The sequence below is a fragment of the Humulus lupulus genome, chromosome 7, assembly GCF_963169125.1.
Source record: "Humulus lupulus chromosome 7, drHumLupu1.1, whole genome shotgun sequence".
NCBI classification, from domain to species: Eukaryota; Viridiplantae; Streptophyta; class Magnoliopsida; order Rosales; family Cannabaceae; genus Humulus; species Humulus lupulus.
Genome location: NC_084799.1, coordinates 182,485,627 through 182,502,697, shown reverse-complemented (window position 1 = coordinate 182,502,697; position 17,071 = coordinate 182,485,627). Strand labels below are relative to the sequence as shown.

Sequence of the window (17,071 nt, the reverse complement as noted above, 5' to 3'; positions counted from 1 at the left end):
TGATAGAGCCTGTCCCTTGACTGTTGCATGATGCTATTGAGGCGTGCTTATTAGCACTGTTGTGCATGTGAATGAATATCTGGATAAATTGCTATACTTTGATTGTTTGTGAATGATTGGAGTTCTAATGATGGATCATGAAAGGAATATTACCCTGTCATCATAGCCTAATTGACGAGTCGTTGATTGAGATTGACTTGAATAGTTATGCGTTCAAGAAAATCCACGCGACTAGCCGGCAGGTCTGGGGCTAGAGATGATGACCAGGGCCAGACCCCTCTGCCAGTCCCTGAGAACTGACATCAGTTAATGGCAGACATGCAGGCTCGGCTTCAGATTCAAGGTGAGCAGATTCGAATTCTGTGGCAGGCTCCATCTGGGAGTGTTTCCCCTATTGTGCCACCGGTAGTGGTACCTGTAGTGCAGCCAGTTGAGGCTGGGAACAAATGGGAACCGTTGTATGAGCGGTTCAGGAAGCAACAACCCTCGATCTTTGAGGGAGGACCAGATCCACTGAAGGCTGAGCAGTGGATGACTATGATCACCACCATACTTGATTTTATGAGGGTGGAAGGACATGACAGGGTGGCCTGTGCCACTTATATGTTGAGGGAGGATGCCCGAATCTGGTGGGAGGTGGCATCACAGACCAGAGATGTTTCTACATTGACTTGGGAAGGGTTTAAGGACTTGTTTAGTCAGAAGTATTATAATGTTGCCATCAGGGCAGCAAAGATAAATGAATTTGTGGGGTTGGTTCAGGGCAGTATGACAGTTACAGAATATGCCTTGAAGTTCGACAGACTTGTGAAGTTCGCACCACATCTTGTGCCTACTGACGCAGCTAGGCAGGATAGGTTAATTAGAGGGCTAAATGCTATGATAGCCCGAGATGTGAGAATTACCACAGTTCCTGGAGGGACAACTTATGCCCAGGCTGTGGAGAAGGCTCTTATCGCTGAGGAAGTGGAGAATAAGATATGGAGAGAGAGTGTTGTGAGAAGGGAGGGCCGCATGGCGGTGCCTCCATATTCTAGTTCTGGTAGGGGCAGAGGCCTTAGTGGTTTGAAGAGAAAGACTCCTGATGCTCCAATCGCTCCTGGTTCTAATAGGAGAGGTCGGTGTACCCAGGGTGGCCGTCAGGGAGGCAGTGATTCATGGAGGTCCTACCCAGAGTGCACGAGGTGCAAGAGACGCCATCCGGGTGAGTGTCGGGCTAAGGCCTGCTATGTGTGCGGGGTGGTGGGACACCTCAGGAAGGATTGCCCGACAGTGAAGAAGGGAGAGACAGGGAAGGTGGACAGCTTGACTCCAGCTCAAGTGTTCACCCTGACACAGGCAGAGGCCGAGGTTAGTCCCTCGGTAGTGATAGGTCAGCTTTCTAGTGCTGTCACTTCTTTTACTGTGTTGATTGGTTCTAGTGCTACGCATTCATTTGTATCTGATAAGGTGATTGATAGACTGTGTAGACCTAGTGAGTATAGTACTTTAGGGTTTGGGACTATATTGCCTACAGGAGAGCTGGTAGTATCTAGGAGGTGGATTATAGCACTGCCAGTAATAGTTGATGGTAGGGAGTTATCAGTAGACTTTATTGAATTAAGTATGGAGGATTTTGATATGATTTTAGGTATGGATTGGCTGGACAGATATGGAGCTACCATAGACTGTAGGAAGAAGATGGTGACTTTTGAACCAGAGGGCGAGGATCCCTTTGTTTTTGTGGGAGCGGTGCATGGACCCCGCGTACCCAGGATATCTGCGTTGAGAGCCAGGGATTTGTTACAGGGTGGGTGTATAGGCTTCCTGGCTAGTGTGGTGGATACCACCAGAGTTTCACCAGTAGGACCGGAGGAGACCAGATTGGTTTGCGAGTTCTTGGATGTGTTTCCTGAGGATTTGCCTGGGTTGCCGCCGTGTAGAGAGATTCAGTTTGTCATTGAGTTGGCACCAGGGACAGAGCCAATGTTGAGGGCATCATATAGAATGGCACCGGCGGAATTGAAAGAATTAAAGATACAGCTGCTAAAGCTTCTAGATTTGGGGTTCATCAGGCCTAGCTACTCGCCATGGGGTGCTCCAGTTTTGTTTGTAAAGAAGAAGGATGGGACTTTGAGAATGTGTATCGACTACCGAGAATTGAACAAGTTGACTATCAAGAATAAGTATCCCCTACCAAGGATTGATGACTTGTTCGATCAGCTGCAGGGTAAGACGATGTTCTCAAAGATTGATCTTCGATCTGGTTATCACCAGCTGAGGATCAAGGATGAGGACATACCTAAGACGACCTTCCGAACGCGGTATGGGCACTATGATTTTTTGGTCATGTCTTTTGGTTTGACCAATGCCCCATCAACCTTTATGGACTTAATGAATAGGGTGTTTAAGGATTTTCTAGATCAGTTTGTTATAGTCTTCATCGATGACCTTTTGGTGTATTCCAGCTCAGAGGCAGAGCACGAGTTTCATCTCCGGCAGGCTCTTCAGAGGTTGAGGGAGCATCAATTGTACGCTAAGTTTAAGAAGTGTGAGTTCTGGTTACCTGAAGTGACATTCCTTGGACATATCGTAGGTGTAGATGGGATTAAAGTGGATCCATCTAAGATAGAGACGGTTAGGGATGGGCCGAGGCCAAGGAATGCCTCGGAGGTGCGGAGTTTTCTTGGTCTGGCAGGTTACTACAGACGGTTTGTAGAGGGTTTCTCGAAGATAACAACACCGATGACAGAATTGACAAGGAAGAATTTGAAGTTTATCTGATCAGACAAATGCGAAGACAGTTTCCAAGAGTTAAAGCGACGACTTATCACAGCACTAGTGTTGAGTCTTCCTTCGGGGGAAGGGAAGTTTGTTGTTTATTGCGATGCATCGAGGTTGGGCTTAGGCTGTGTGTTGATGCAGAATGAGAAGGTTATAGCTTATGCATCACGACAACTGAAGGAGTATGAGAAGCGGTATCCTACTCATGATTTGGAGCTGGCAGCAGTGGTTTTTGCACTGAAGATTTGGCGGCATTATTTGTATGGGGAGAAGTGCGAGGTATACACTGACCATAAGAGTCTGAAGTATTTCTTTACACAGAAGGACCTGAACATGAGACAAAGGCGTTGGCTGGAGTTCGTAAAGGATTATGATTGTGATATTCTCTACCATCCGGGGAAAGCCAATGTGGTGGCAGATGCATTAAGCCGTAGAGGTCCAGGTCAGTTGTATAGTTCTGTTCAGATCTCAAGGGAGTTAGCTGATGAGATGGTTAGAGCAGGGATAGAGTTGATGGTAGGTTGGTTGGCCAATATTACTCTGCAATCGACCCTGCTAGAGCAGATCAGAGAAGGGCAGTTGGTAGACGCTCAGTTACAGAGGGTTAGAGAGGATCTCTTAGCAGGAATAACTAAGGACTATTATGTTTCTGAGGTTGGTTTGCTTCGGTATCAGGGAAGGATTTGAGTTCCAGCTGATGAGAGGGTCAAACGGGAGATACTAGATGAGTCTCATACGACGCCGTACTCACTTCATCCGGGTACCACGAAGATGTATCAGGATCTACGGACTTTATATTGGTGGCTCGGGATGAAGAAGGATGTGGTAGAGTACGTTGCTAGATGCTTAACCTGTCAGCAGGTGAAAGCTGAGCATCAGTGACCAGCAGGGTTGCTTCAGCCTTTGGGTATTCTTGAATGGAAATAGGAGGACATTACTATGGATTTTGTGGGAGGTTTACCCAGGACAGTAGGACTTCATGACTCGGTGTGGGTGATAGTGGATAGATACACCAAGTCAGCCCATTTCCTTCCAGTGAGGTCGACATATACTATGGATCAATATGCTGAGTTGTATGTGAGGGAGATCTTACGTCTCCATGGGGTTCCTAAGTCTATAGTGTCAGACCGGGATCCTATCTTCACCTCCAAGTTTTGGGGTGGTTTGCAGAAGGCTTTGGGGACTCAGCTGAAGTTCAGTACAACCTTTCATCCTCAGACTGATGGACAGTCTGAGAGAACGATCCAGGTATTGGAGGATATGCTCAGAGCATGTGTGATTGATTTCGAGAGTTCATGGAGTAAGTATCTTCCATTGATTGAATTCTCATATAACAATAGTTATCAGTCAACGATTGGAGTGGCTCCCTATGAGATGTTTTATGGGAGGAAGTGTAGATCACCCATTCATTGGGATGAGATGGGTGAGAGGAGATATTTGGGGCCAGATATAGTTCAGAGGACAAGTGAAGCTATAGAGAAGATTCGAGCTAGAATGCTCGCTTCTCAGAGCAGACAGAAAATCTACGCTGATCCTAAGCGTAGAGACGTGGAGTTCCAGGTTGGGGACCACGTCTTTCTCCGAGTTTCACCACTGCGAGGGGTGAGGAGGTTTGGAAAGAAGGGCAAGCTAAGCCCTAGATTCATTGGACCATTCGAGATCCTCGAAAGGGTTGGTCAGGTGGCTTACAGATTATCTTTGCCACCATCATTGTCTGGAGTTCATGACGTATTCCATGTCTCCATGCTTCGAAAATATGTCTCAGATGTGACTCATGTGTTGAGGTATGAAGATTTGGAGTTACAGACAGATTTGGCTTATGAGGAGCAACCAGTTCAGATCTTAGATCGAAAAGATAAAGTATTGTGGAATAAAACGATTCCTCTGGTTAAAGTGTTGTGGAGGAATAGTAAGGTCGAAGAGGCGACCTGAGAGCTTGAGACAGCGATGCGGGATCAGTATCCCGAGTTGTTCAGGTAAATTTTAGGACGAAATTCTCATTAGGAGGGGATAGTTGTAACGACCCAAATTTGCTAATAAGGCTTAAGGGCCTTGATTAGTATGCATGGAGGGCATAATGGGAATTATGTGTGATTTTAATGAGTAAGCTGCATGATTATGATTTAAAGCATGTTATATGAGTATTTGAATATCTGAGATGCATGACTATGTGTATTAGTATGCATGTAGGCCCTGATTAGGTTAGAAGGGCATAATTTTAATTTTGGCCATTTTGGGCATAACTGTGTTGATATATGTGATAATTATTGAGACCACATTATTATGTGGATAAATTTGTGATCTGTGACTCGAGACGATCCAAGTGAGCAGATTAGCGAAAAAGTCATGGTGGGGATTTATAACCGGCTCGGGGTGAGTCTAGGGGTATAAATGTGAATATGGTGAGTATATTGGGATCTATTTTAATATCGAGGAATATAATTGGAGACTAGTTAGGTATCGGGAATTAAGCGGGAAATATTAGAGACACTCGAGGAGTTAGCGGGAATTGGGTAAAATGACCAAAATGCCCCTAAGTGGATTAAAGGGTTTAAGACTTAATAGGGAGGGCATAATAGTCATTTGGCTTACAGGAGTTAAGTATTACCAGGGCTTTATGTTAGTGGAGATTGTAGAAAGCAATAGAAGTCTGAAAAGAAAAGAAGGAAAAGAAAGAAAAAGGAAAGGGAGAAAACAGAGAGTTCCTAAGGTTGATTTATGCTACCTTCATCAATTTCTTGAGAAACTTTGGAGCAAAGCTCAGGAAGGAGAGCTGAGTTAGGCTGAGCATCAAGAATCCTAGGCTAGGCTTGGAGAATTGGCTGAGGTTTAGCAGGAACACCTTAGCACTTGAGGTAAGGTTCTATAGTTTCCTCAGTTCCTGGTTTTGGTTTTTGAACTATGGTGCATAAGTTGAGTTTGATGGGAATTCAAGCCAAGAGTTGAGGGAGAGCAAGCCAAAGAGGTGTAGAGGTTGTCTTGAAATCGAAACCCCATTAAAGGTAAGAATTCTAAGCTTCTAACTCTGATGTTTTGACTGGTTTTGCTGAGTTTCTGAGCTTAGGGTCAGCTATGGTGAATTTTGGGATTAGAGATGCATGTGATTGGGTTTTGAGTATTTGGGGTGCTTGGGATGAGTGGAGTATGTTCATAAGGTTGTTTTTGAGTTTGGTAAAGGTTTGGAGAGGTTTTGGTTGAGTTTGGTTCGAGGAAATCGCAGGAAGGAAAACTGGGGTGGTGTCTGTCTGTGACTAGCGCTACAACGCTAGCCTTTGGGCACTTTAGCGCTAGGCCATGCATGCTGAGGGGATTTTGCTTCTGTCTGTAGCGCTGTAGCGCCCTCCAATGAGCGCTGTAGCGCTACCTTGTCTTCAGAAGGGGATTTTAGGGTTATTTGTAAGGGGTTTTGACCAAGGGTTTGGGGTTTGGGTCCACCACCTTGTTTAGTGGAACTAGGACTTTTCGGGGGCTCGGGATCGGCCCCGAGGCTAGGTTTTGGACTTGAGGATTGATGATGACTTTGGCCTATGGTTGTGTTTAGGTGAGCACTAGGGCTCGAGGGGGATCGTGCTCAAGGAGTCGAGTGATCAGAGCTAGCGAATTGAAGGGTAAGAAAACTACACCCGGTTATATGATTGTGATGGGACTAAGTGCTCCAGATACTTATATTATGTCAATGATGGTATTACGCCATGGGACATGTGTTAGCGGCCTAAGAGTGCCGTACACAATATTTGCACACAGGGCGCGACTTGGCCACTAGTAGCCAAGGACAACTTAATATTCACTGAGCTCGGTTTAAGCGAGCCGAAGTCAGTGGGATAACGGAGGGAGCGACCTGAGGGCGCTAGCCCTAGTTATCATTTGTGAACTGTATATGGTATGAGTTGATACGTTTAGTATGTGGAATACTTGATTATACTGAATGATTATATGATTGAGAACTTGTGATGCGATATGAGATGTTGACTTGTCTATTGATTGCTTATGCTCTGTTGTTGTGTTTTCTTGCTGGGCCTTGGCTCACGGGTGCTACGTGGTGCAGGTAAAGGCAAGGGCAAGTTGGACCAGTCCTGAGATGGAGGGCTGCGGGGTTGAATGTACATAGCCAGCTGTTCGATTGCCATGGTCGAGGAGTGGATCAGGACAGGGATTGCCTAACTGTTTGTTTTGCCTTAACATGGCTTATTATTGTGTCTAAACCTTATGACTTTTGTAAACGGTCTTTAAACTTATTATTTTCGAGATCCCGTGTAAACAGATAATGTTTCTTAATGAAAATGTGGCTTTTGAGACCAAAACATTTTAACCCTAGTTCCTCTATAGTTTCAGTAACACGCTTTTAATTAAATGACTTGATTAGCAAGTCTAGAACTTTATAAACACACAGTGTAACAGTCTTGGCTATCCAGGGTTACAGGTTGGTACTTAGTTCAGTGAGGGTTGTGGGTAATAAGAAGTATTGGTGAACGGTCAAATGATCTATTTGGACGCGTGGCATGTGTTGGGCCCGTGTAGAGGCAAATGAATCAAATTGATGAGTATGCATTATTCAAAGGGTGATAACCATACACTCGGCAGTGACTACTTAAAAGGATGTTAGGATTTAAATTTATAGCCTGATCAACTACTTGTTAGGAATAATGGCTCAAGTGTCCTGCATAAGGTGGGAACTCTGCATTGCTGAAGTAAGTTTCCTGGCATTATTTTGTGGCAAAAATATTTCTTTAATTTAGTGGGAAGTGTTGCCTTATGAACATATTTTAATTACTTTGATTTATAATCTGTTTCCCACCAGGTTAAGTCCTATTGTACTCTATGTTTACATACCCCTTTTTTGTTGTGTACGTGGGGAGGTGCCCTGGAGTGTATACAACATGGGGAGTTACCCATGCTCAAATTTTTGACTTCCCCGGTGGCCGATTCGAAGGGTTTAACACTTCGGTGGAGGCATTGGAGGCTTTTCGCCAATTTAGAAGAGATAACGGAGGCCACCCTAACATTGGCAGTGAGGAGTTTGAGATCGATCTGGAAAGTGGCATTCGATCTAGAGTTGCAGGAAGAAACATTGATGAGGAGGATGTGGCCAATGCTTACCAAATGGGGATGCTAATGGGAGTGCTCCGTGCGGAGTCGCATCGTTATGATCGCCTCCGGGAAAGGTTTAGGGCGAAGCTCAGTGCATGCGACAGTCCGGGACCATAAAACACAGGCAACGATGTCGGGGAAGGCAGTTCTCGTCGAACTAGAGTGACATCACCCACTGGGGGAGAGGAGCAAATAGAGGAATGGGAGAGAAAGGACCCTAGTGACAATGGTGGAGATGCTTAGAGGTCATTGGAGAAGTGGTACTCGGTGGCAGGCATAGATAGTTTGCCTGAGTTTTAGTTAACGTTAATTATGGGTGGATTAGTGTATTGTTCTAGTGGGGTTTGTAAAACAAAGGATTTCATTCCTATGGTTTTTATTTTTAATTGTAAGAATGATTGCATCTTGTTTGCTATGTATTGTTGGATGTTTCAATTAAGGGGATATTATTTAAAGAAGGTACTAGAGGGGTTATATATGAATTGACTTGGGGTCGATCTACTTGAAAAGGTCATATCGAGGACGTAGTACATAATCTCACACCAAACAGTAAATTATGATTAGAAAACAAATAAATTAATTATCCGTGGTGTTTTACAAAAATCATAAACGAGCGATAATGGGCCAGGAAAACAGAGTACAGTAAGCGTTTGAAGAATAAGTATGAAAGTGTATTATATTTAAAATTTTCGTATTTCCTCGTCAGTCAGAAAAATTAAATACGCTTTTAAATTTATCTTCAACATGGAAGAGAGCACTAGGAGAATTTAAATAATGTGTAACATTATGATTAACTTTAATCATGCCATGTCTCATTTGTATGGTGATCCTCATTATCATAATAAGTGGAATTTACAAGCCCACTGATATTCATAAATTTCTGAAATACTTCAATTAAGAAGTTAGGCATACGAGGAGAACTATTTGGGCATATGCATAAAAAAGAATGCGACTGATTTCATTAAGTGAAGAGTGAACTGTACAAGTATAAATAAGGAAGCATTCAGTGAACTACTTGCGTGAGTAGTGGAGGTCATAAAAAATTTATTTCAAAATAGACAACTTGGAGTGATGCATTGACGTTTCCAGCATGAACCACTTCACAAACAGAGGTGGAGATGGCAGTAGGGGTGGCAGTAGTGGAGGTCATTCATCTCCATTGGAATTTTCGAACGGCGTCGGACGCACTGGAGATGTCTCTGTTCGGTGATGGCTGGTCCTAATGCCGGAGTTATAACAAAAAGAAGAACAATCCGAAGAGGAAGAGGGTCCGGAGGAGGTGCCTGAGAACCCCATTACGAAGAAGCTTGGTGATGCACTAACTTTGCTGGAGAACTTGGTGGACCAAGTAGACCAGGTGTGCGATATTTTGCTGGAGGCCCAACGAGAAGCAAGAAAACACAACGATGCAAGCAACAGAAGTCGCCGGAAGCGGCAGACGTCAAACGGTCTTTTAGACAACATGCAAGAAGAACAATATGAGGCACCTGATGTGATAGACAGACTGTTTATCTTTTAAGTTCATGTGGTAGAAGTGGGTATTTCACTTGTTTTATAAGATTAATCAAGACATCATTAATCAGTGTGTGTTATGTTTAATGTTATTTAGAAAGTTCGTTGTTAATGAACAGGAGTTTTAGCTCTTACAATGAGCGTATGCACTTACTATTTCATTAATAGTAGTATATAGTACAATATTACTCCTCTATGTCATCATTTTCAGGTGACCTGTAGTAGTCAGGATGGATGCGTATGTTGTGTTTGTAGCCACCGTTGAATCTTACTTATCTTCATGTATGCATATATGAATCAGATACTTTCTTGAATGAATGGGTCTACTGTCATTGTGATCGAGTTTTAAGTTCATTTAAGAAAAAAATGGTGGATTCGATAAACTGGGTGGGTACTTGAAATGACAAAAGAAGAAATAATATTTAACTATCAACGATTTCTTAAAAAAAAATTAGTAATTTAATATAGCACTGTGTTGAATAATATATTGGAGTAGTGAACTATTTGTTGGTTATGAAGGAAATTTAATAATAAAATGAAAGTAAAAAGCGTAAAAGACTTATTATTACTTTGATTCCATTAAGTCACATGAATTATTTAGTGACACGTGTAGATCTCACACTATGACAAGTTTTTATTTCATGCTTACCAGTGTCATATATCTATTTCTTTGTTGGTACTAACTCTTTAATATTTAAAAATCTGTTGTCCGATTGTGGTTGCAATTTTTAAAATTGTATGTTTCATAAATTTTAAATCATAAATTTTAAATGGTCTCACACATTTACTTTTAATTACAATAAAAAAATGAAAAATGACGACACCGTACATGTTGAGATGTTACTGCTGAAGTTTTAAATTATTGTAACTTGTTGAATAATATTTTATTCATTTAAAGTAATGATTATTTTTTTAAAAGTGGACATGTTTAAATAATACTTTATATTGGCCAAACTAATAAATCTAAACCTGTCAATGGTATTTGTGTAACGTCCTGGATAGCCAGGACCGCTACACTGTGTACTTATAAAGTGCAAGATTTGCTAATCAAGTCATTAATTTAAAAATGTGTCATTAGTTCAAGTGTTCTAAGGTTAAAATACATTTTGGTCTCAAAAGATATATTTTATAAATCATAAACAGTTTACAGAAGGGATCCCCAAAAGACCAGTGTTTAAAAGCTGGTTTGCAAAACTCAACAATTAAAAGTAAGCATTGGCCATACTAAGGCAAAATAAAAGGTTATGGTCCTCTTGTCCCTGTACTCTCCTCAACCGTGGTGGCTGAGCGGCCTGCCATGTACATTCACCCTGCAGAGCTCTCCAATCAGGGCTGATCGATCTTGCCTTTTCCTTTACCTGCACCATACAACACCCGTGAGCCGAGGCCCAGCAAGAAAACAACATACACAACATATACAACAATCTCAAACAGATATTCCAGTAAGCATGTTCAATTATTCAATCCATAGCATATAAGCATACTCAACCTACACTTAGATTATTCAACAAACTCATCTATAACCAAATACAATATTCAATTTACACAAATACTAGGGTCGACACCTTAGGCCGCACCCTCTGTTTAAACCACTGACTCCGGCCCGCTTAAACCGAGCTCAGTGCATAATAAGCTGTCCTCGGATACTAGTGTCTGAGCCATGCCAATTGCACAAGTTAACTGTGGCACGCTTAGGCCGTTGGTTTACAATTTACATGGCATAATACCATTCTTTCAGTCATATATATTAGGGAGCCCTTAGTCCCGTTCAAATATTCAGCTGGGTGTAGTTTTCTTACATTTAATCTTTTCGGTTTTTGATTAATAGCAACGTCCCTCAAGCACGATTCGATCCTGAGCCTAAGCCTTTATCACCTAGTCACAACCAAAGTATAGGGTCTCATTAAAACTCAAGTTAGGGTTTCCGGTCACAAAACTAACTTTCGGGAAAACAAATCCCACCAAGCACGGTGGTGGAAGGGTTCCCGAGCTTCCTAGGCTTGATCTAAGTCCTTAAAAACCCTAAAAGATCAAGTGGGCAACCAAGGGCTGCGACCCTTGAAGCTTAGCCACGACCCTAGCCTCAAAATAGAACCAAGGGTCACCCTGGAAAAGACACGCGCCGCGGCCCTTGCATGGGCATCGCGGCGCTCACCCCTGGCCGAGCCTCCTTGGCTCATTTTCAACCTAGGGCTGCAGCACTCTAGAACAGAGCTGCGGCCCTTCCATTCGAACCCAGAAAACCCACCATTTCAAGGCTCAAAACCTCAGCCAAAACCACCCCTAAACTCCCTAGTCCAACACCCAACATTACCACAACTTATTACACAACTTATGCTACACCATTCAACAGAGATTCATCTCAATAACCCATACAAATCCCACCTTCAATCCTTAAAACTCTAAGAACATAAACACCCAATTTTATTCAGTCAAAGCTCAAACTCAAATCATCAATTCATGAAGCAAAGCTTACCTTCTTGATAGAACCCTTCCTCAAGCCAAAACCCAGCTGATTATAAGGATCTTCCAAGCTCAAATCCACCCTAACCATCAATTGAACACACCTCAATAACCCAGATGAAACTCAAGTTCTAACCACAGAAAGAAAGAAGTTCATGCTTACCTTAGATCTGGTTTAATCCTTGATTGTCTACTGAGCTAATCCTCAAAGTTGCTCCTGAATTCCTCTAGATTTCCAACAATTCTTCAGCTCTAATCTGCCAATTTTCCTCTGAATATTTCTTCCCTTGAGAGTGTGAGAGAGAGAGAGTAACCAACTGAGTAGGGAATTAAGTCGGTCTAATTCTTTCTAAAGGCTTCCTAGGTTTGTCTTACTTGTTAAGTTAATCCTAAGGCTCGGGGTGCCGAAACCATCCCAGAAGCCAAAACAATAAAATCCCCCAATATTCCCGCCTAGACATCCTAACCTCGAATATATCTCCATATATTTATTTTCATGACCTGATAGTCTAAATCGCTACCCGGTACCTAGAATACCCCTGACTTGTCCAAAGTCATATTTTAAGTCCCGTTGTGACTTTTCCTGCTATCTGACCCTAGGATCGTCTCGAGTTGCGCTTTATGAACCTGCCAACATAATAATGTGGTTCTCACATATTTCACATAAATATTTTATATTATCACATAATATCATTAATTATCATGTAATCATCATTAATCACATATTCACACATTTAAGTCAATAATATTCACTCTAATCTCATTTATGCCCTCCCGACACACTAATAAAGGGCCCTAAGCCTTATTAGCGAATTTGGGCGTTATAATTTGTGTACCGAGTAGCGATATGATTATTTGTACACATCTAAGAAGGTCAACTGTACACGTTTGGAGTCATGCTTCTGTTGCTGAAAAGGTGTCAGGTCAAAGTACAAAAGCAAACTATTTTTATTGTGAATTAAATTAAACGTACAATTTCTCATAAAGGAAAAGATACGTGTTCGACAGCTTGAAGTGATCACAATATCAGGGCTCGATAGTACTCCCCCATGTGAACATAATTTCAAAAGGTGCAACATTTCTTAAACCATTGGACCAAAGAGTGGCACGTAGACAACACTGACACTCTTTGGACGTGATATACCTCTGTATAGGAATGATGGGTTCTTATTGTATAACAATTAACACAAGGTATTTTTATCTTGTTTAGAGAGGTAGGTTGTTTGTGAAAGGAGTGCTGTATACATGAAAGAGTAGTTGACCAAGGAGGGGGTGGTCTTATAAAATTTATTTGAATCCTTCCATTGAAATAGTCGCGAAGCTACAGGAACTAAAGCACCGTAAATAACAGGTACATTTTCTTTTTAATCGTTTATTTTTTGGTAATGTGCATGGCTATGCTACTTAGTTAACGCATTTGAATTAAAATAGTAATTTTGATAAAAGTTGTAAACTTTAATGACAATGTTGGTTCATTAGTCTATTTGTTTTTTTTAAAAGAAAAACATTAATATTGATAGTTAGTTTGGATTTATCCAAAGATGGTAGTAGAATGTTGAGAATTATGTCATTTGGGGTTTTAAAATTTGCGGCCCGTATCAGAAGGTGGGCATTCTTGGATGAGGAGTTTCGGTGTGGGAATAGGTGAGGCCCACCATACAGTTGGGCTGGGAGGCTAAGGATGGACGTGTAAGTATAGTCTTGGGTAAAATATGGGCCTATGAAATTGATTTGGTGATTTCAGATATTTATAAGTCATTTTATGAAATGGAATATGTTGTATGTGTCACTAAATATCATATTTCCTTGACGACCAGGGACAATAGTGACATGGAAGGAGTCAATGCTGAGGGTGATTTCGATGAAATATTTGATTATAATGATGACGCTGAAATGGGAGATCATTGTCGCCATACATGTGGTACACAACAAACCGCAGAGGAAAATGTACAAGGGGATGTTAGCTTGAATTTGGAAATGGATGAGGCCAATGTTTTAGAAAAGTATGGAATTTATGGAGACCCATTCAAGTTGAGTAAGAGTAGCCTTATAGGCCACGTATTTGACTCTTTTGATTCCGCCGAAGAATTTATATATGATTACGCTAAGGTTGTGGGATTTAGCCTTCGCAAAAGTTACATGAGGAAGAATTCTTGTGGAGAGATTCGGGAAAGAGAGCGGGTTTGCTCACGACAAGGAACTAGGTCAAACAGTCATTTGACAAGGGAAACTAGGAAAAGGAGGCCCAATGCTCTAACTCGAGTGTGTTGTAAGATGGCTTTCCGAGTTAATCTTGTTAAGACAACTAGCAAGTGGGTCTGCAAGGAGTTTATTACTGACCATTCCCACCCGTTGACTTTCGAATTGCACAAGCAATTCCTTCGATCAAACCGGGTTGTTTCAGATGGATATACTAACCAAGAGAAGTCCTTGAAAGAAGCTGGTGTTCGGACGTGTCACATAATGTCGTACATGGCAAATCAAGTTGGAGGTTACCATAAAATGCCTTTTACAATGAAGGACCTTTACAATCGAATGTCAGCTGTGTCAACAGTTGACTTTGCTGCATCAGATGCCGGTCGAGCGTTGGGGTACTTAGAACATAAAGCGGATATGGACCCTGATTTCTTTGGAATTATTTCATATGATAATTCAAATCAACTTCTGAACTTATTTTGGGGTGATGGGAAAGCTCGTTTAGATTACGAGACATATGGACACTCAGTTGCCTTTGACTCGACTTATAAAACAAATAGCTACGGTAAGCCCTTGTTGATATGGATAGGAGTCAATAACCACTTCAAAACATGTCCATTAGGCTATGCAATCCTTGATAATGAGTCGACAAGTAGTTATATGTGGGCAATAAAGGCATTCCTCGAATACATGAATGGGGTGGCGCCGAAGACTGTGGTCACAGATGGTGATCTTGCTATGGAAGCATCCATCGAAGCGCTAATGCCGAATGCAGTACACCATCTTTGTTATTGGCATTTAAACAACAAATCTATTTTGAAGGGTAAGGACTGTACGTTTATGGAAAGGCTTAGTGACTTATGTTTCACGTACTATGAGGAGGAGGTGTTTGACCACAAACTGAATGAACTAATAACAGAGCACGAACTAGATGGCATCGACTATGCAGCAAAACTATGGTCAACAAAACACAAGTGAGGGGAGACTTTCCTTAGGGGAATTTTTTTTTGTGGGATGACCACCACACAGTGTAACGAAGGTATTAATGCAGTGTTGAAGAGGAAAGTGAATGAAAATATGAGGTTGTACGACTTTGTTGGAACCATTGACATGGCTACTTCATGGGTTCGACATGGACATCTAAAAGAAGATCATCAGTGTTTACACACGAATCCTGTTTTGGGAGTGACAAATTTGCCTAAAATAGAAGTAGAGTTATCTAAAATCTATACAAGGAACATGTTTTACAAAGTTAGACAGAAAATGCCCCAGGAAGGTGATTACTGAGTTAGTAGTTTGGAAAACGCGAGGAGGGAGCTATTATGGAACTGCAGAAGTATGGAGACAATAGGTATAGGAGATTTATGTATGCGACAGCTGGGCGTGATTTTTTTGTTTGTGAGTGCCAACACTTCATTTCATTTGGTATACCATGTCGTCATATATTCGCAGCCATCAAACGCCTTAATGTAATTGAGATGCCAAAGTCACTCATATTGACCCAATGGACACTAGAAGCTAGGCTGAGTACTACGCAGCTAGAGCCTGCCAATTACCCCGATAAGGAGTCTGAGGTTACAGGAAGATTTGGTGAACTTAGTAGTATTTTAAATGAAGTAGGGTACCTCGGAAGTCAGAGTGAGGCAGCATATATGGAAGCTACCCTTCAGATTCAGAGGATTTTTGTTGGACTGAAGGAGTCATTGCACATAGGAGGAGACATAGGGAAGAGCAAGTTGCCGCTGAGGAGGCATTCAGGATTTAAGGTGGCCAATCCAGACTTCACAAAGACAAAGGGAGCAGGGAGGATGGCAGGGTCTAGAGCAGGTGTTGGGTGGAAGTGTAGTGTCTGCGAAAAATTAGGCCACAACAAGTTGACATGTCCAAGCAAAGTCAAGAAAACAGAGAAAGCAGGGGGTCACGAGGACTCATCATATGATGATGAAGAATCACAATTGGAGGGAGAAGAAGATGTGAATTGGATAGCAGAAACCACCATGGATATGGAACGTAATGAGAGGGATGGAACACCAGAGTTGCAGATCGATGGGAATGAGGAAGTAAATGTTGAAATGGAAGAGCATGAAGAGTCTGAGAACATGAGAAAATTTAACTTGTGGGGCAGTATGTGGGCACTTTAAGAACATGATAACTTCACTTTTTTGATGTACCTTGGTTTGAGAATACATTACATTAAGTTGGTTAAGTAGGCAAATTGTAAAATATGACATGAATGAGGTCTAAATTGTATTAGTACCTGTGATTTAGTAGGCTAGACTTCTTTTACTAAAGAATTATCAATTACATTGTTTCTGGTTTTAGGTAATGGAGTGGAAATTTGTATTGAAAATGAAGGACAATATAACTTTTAAGCTTTTTTTTAAATATTCCATACATGTTTCAAATGAAAATGTTGGAGATGTATAAAAAGACATGATTAATTACAGTGGACATTGGTTCTTAAATAACATGACATAGTGGCCGATCCCTCGCTTATTGTGATATGAATTGTCTAGATGAACATAACAGAGGTCGTGAAAGAGTCCCCAGACAGCTTTGAAGGCACTTAACAAAGTGAGCCCCCTTACTTGATCTAAATCATATTACATTAAGGATCATCTTGTGCGCCCTTGTAAAGTAGTCTTGGCTGGTGTGTGGAGAGCTAGTGTGAATAATAATAATGTCACAAGTAAGCCATATCAGTTACTTGGATATCTAGTGGGAATAGACAAAAGTTGAAAAAGCAACTACAACTGTAATTTGATGGATTAATTCTGATATATTACATATAAATTTGGTGGTGTCCTACTATGAATCTTGTTTAAATACATCTATAGTATCTCTAATATAACATTTTCAAGTATTTAGATGGAATAATTTAAAGAGCAATTGATGTCCTTAATGTCGAATATATTTAGATTAAGTGGTAATGAAAGTTTTGAAGTTAGTTCGAATAAAGCAATGAATGATATGGCTTTGTATATATAATTGATATAATAACGATGTGATTGAGTTGAATTGCTTTATGGATTATTGATATTGCATTGAC

General features: G+C 41.4%; 1 protein-coding gene across 1 annotated transcript; it reads left to right on the top strand.

Moving 5' to 3' along the window:
* Nucleotides 1-13,656: 13,656 nt before the first annotated feature.
* Nucleotides 13,657-15,000, top strand: LOC133792428 (protein FAR1-RELATED SEQUENCE 5-like). The gene has a single exon (XM_062230334.1). It carries the CDS (start codon nt 13,657-13,659, stop codon nt 14,998-15,000), a length of 1,344 nt encoding a protein of 447 aa, XP_062086318.1.
* Nucleotides 15,001-17,071: the final 2,071 nt, after the last annotated feature.

What these genes read in the sequence shown, in the direction of transcription:
- LOC133792428 (XM_062230334.1), top strand. Translation starts at nt 13,657, where the DNA reads ATGGAAGGAGTCAATGCTGAGGGTGATTTCGATGAAATATTTGATTAT.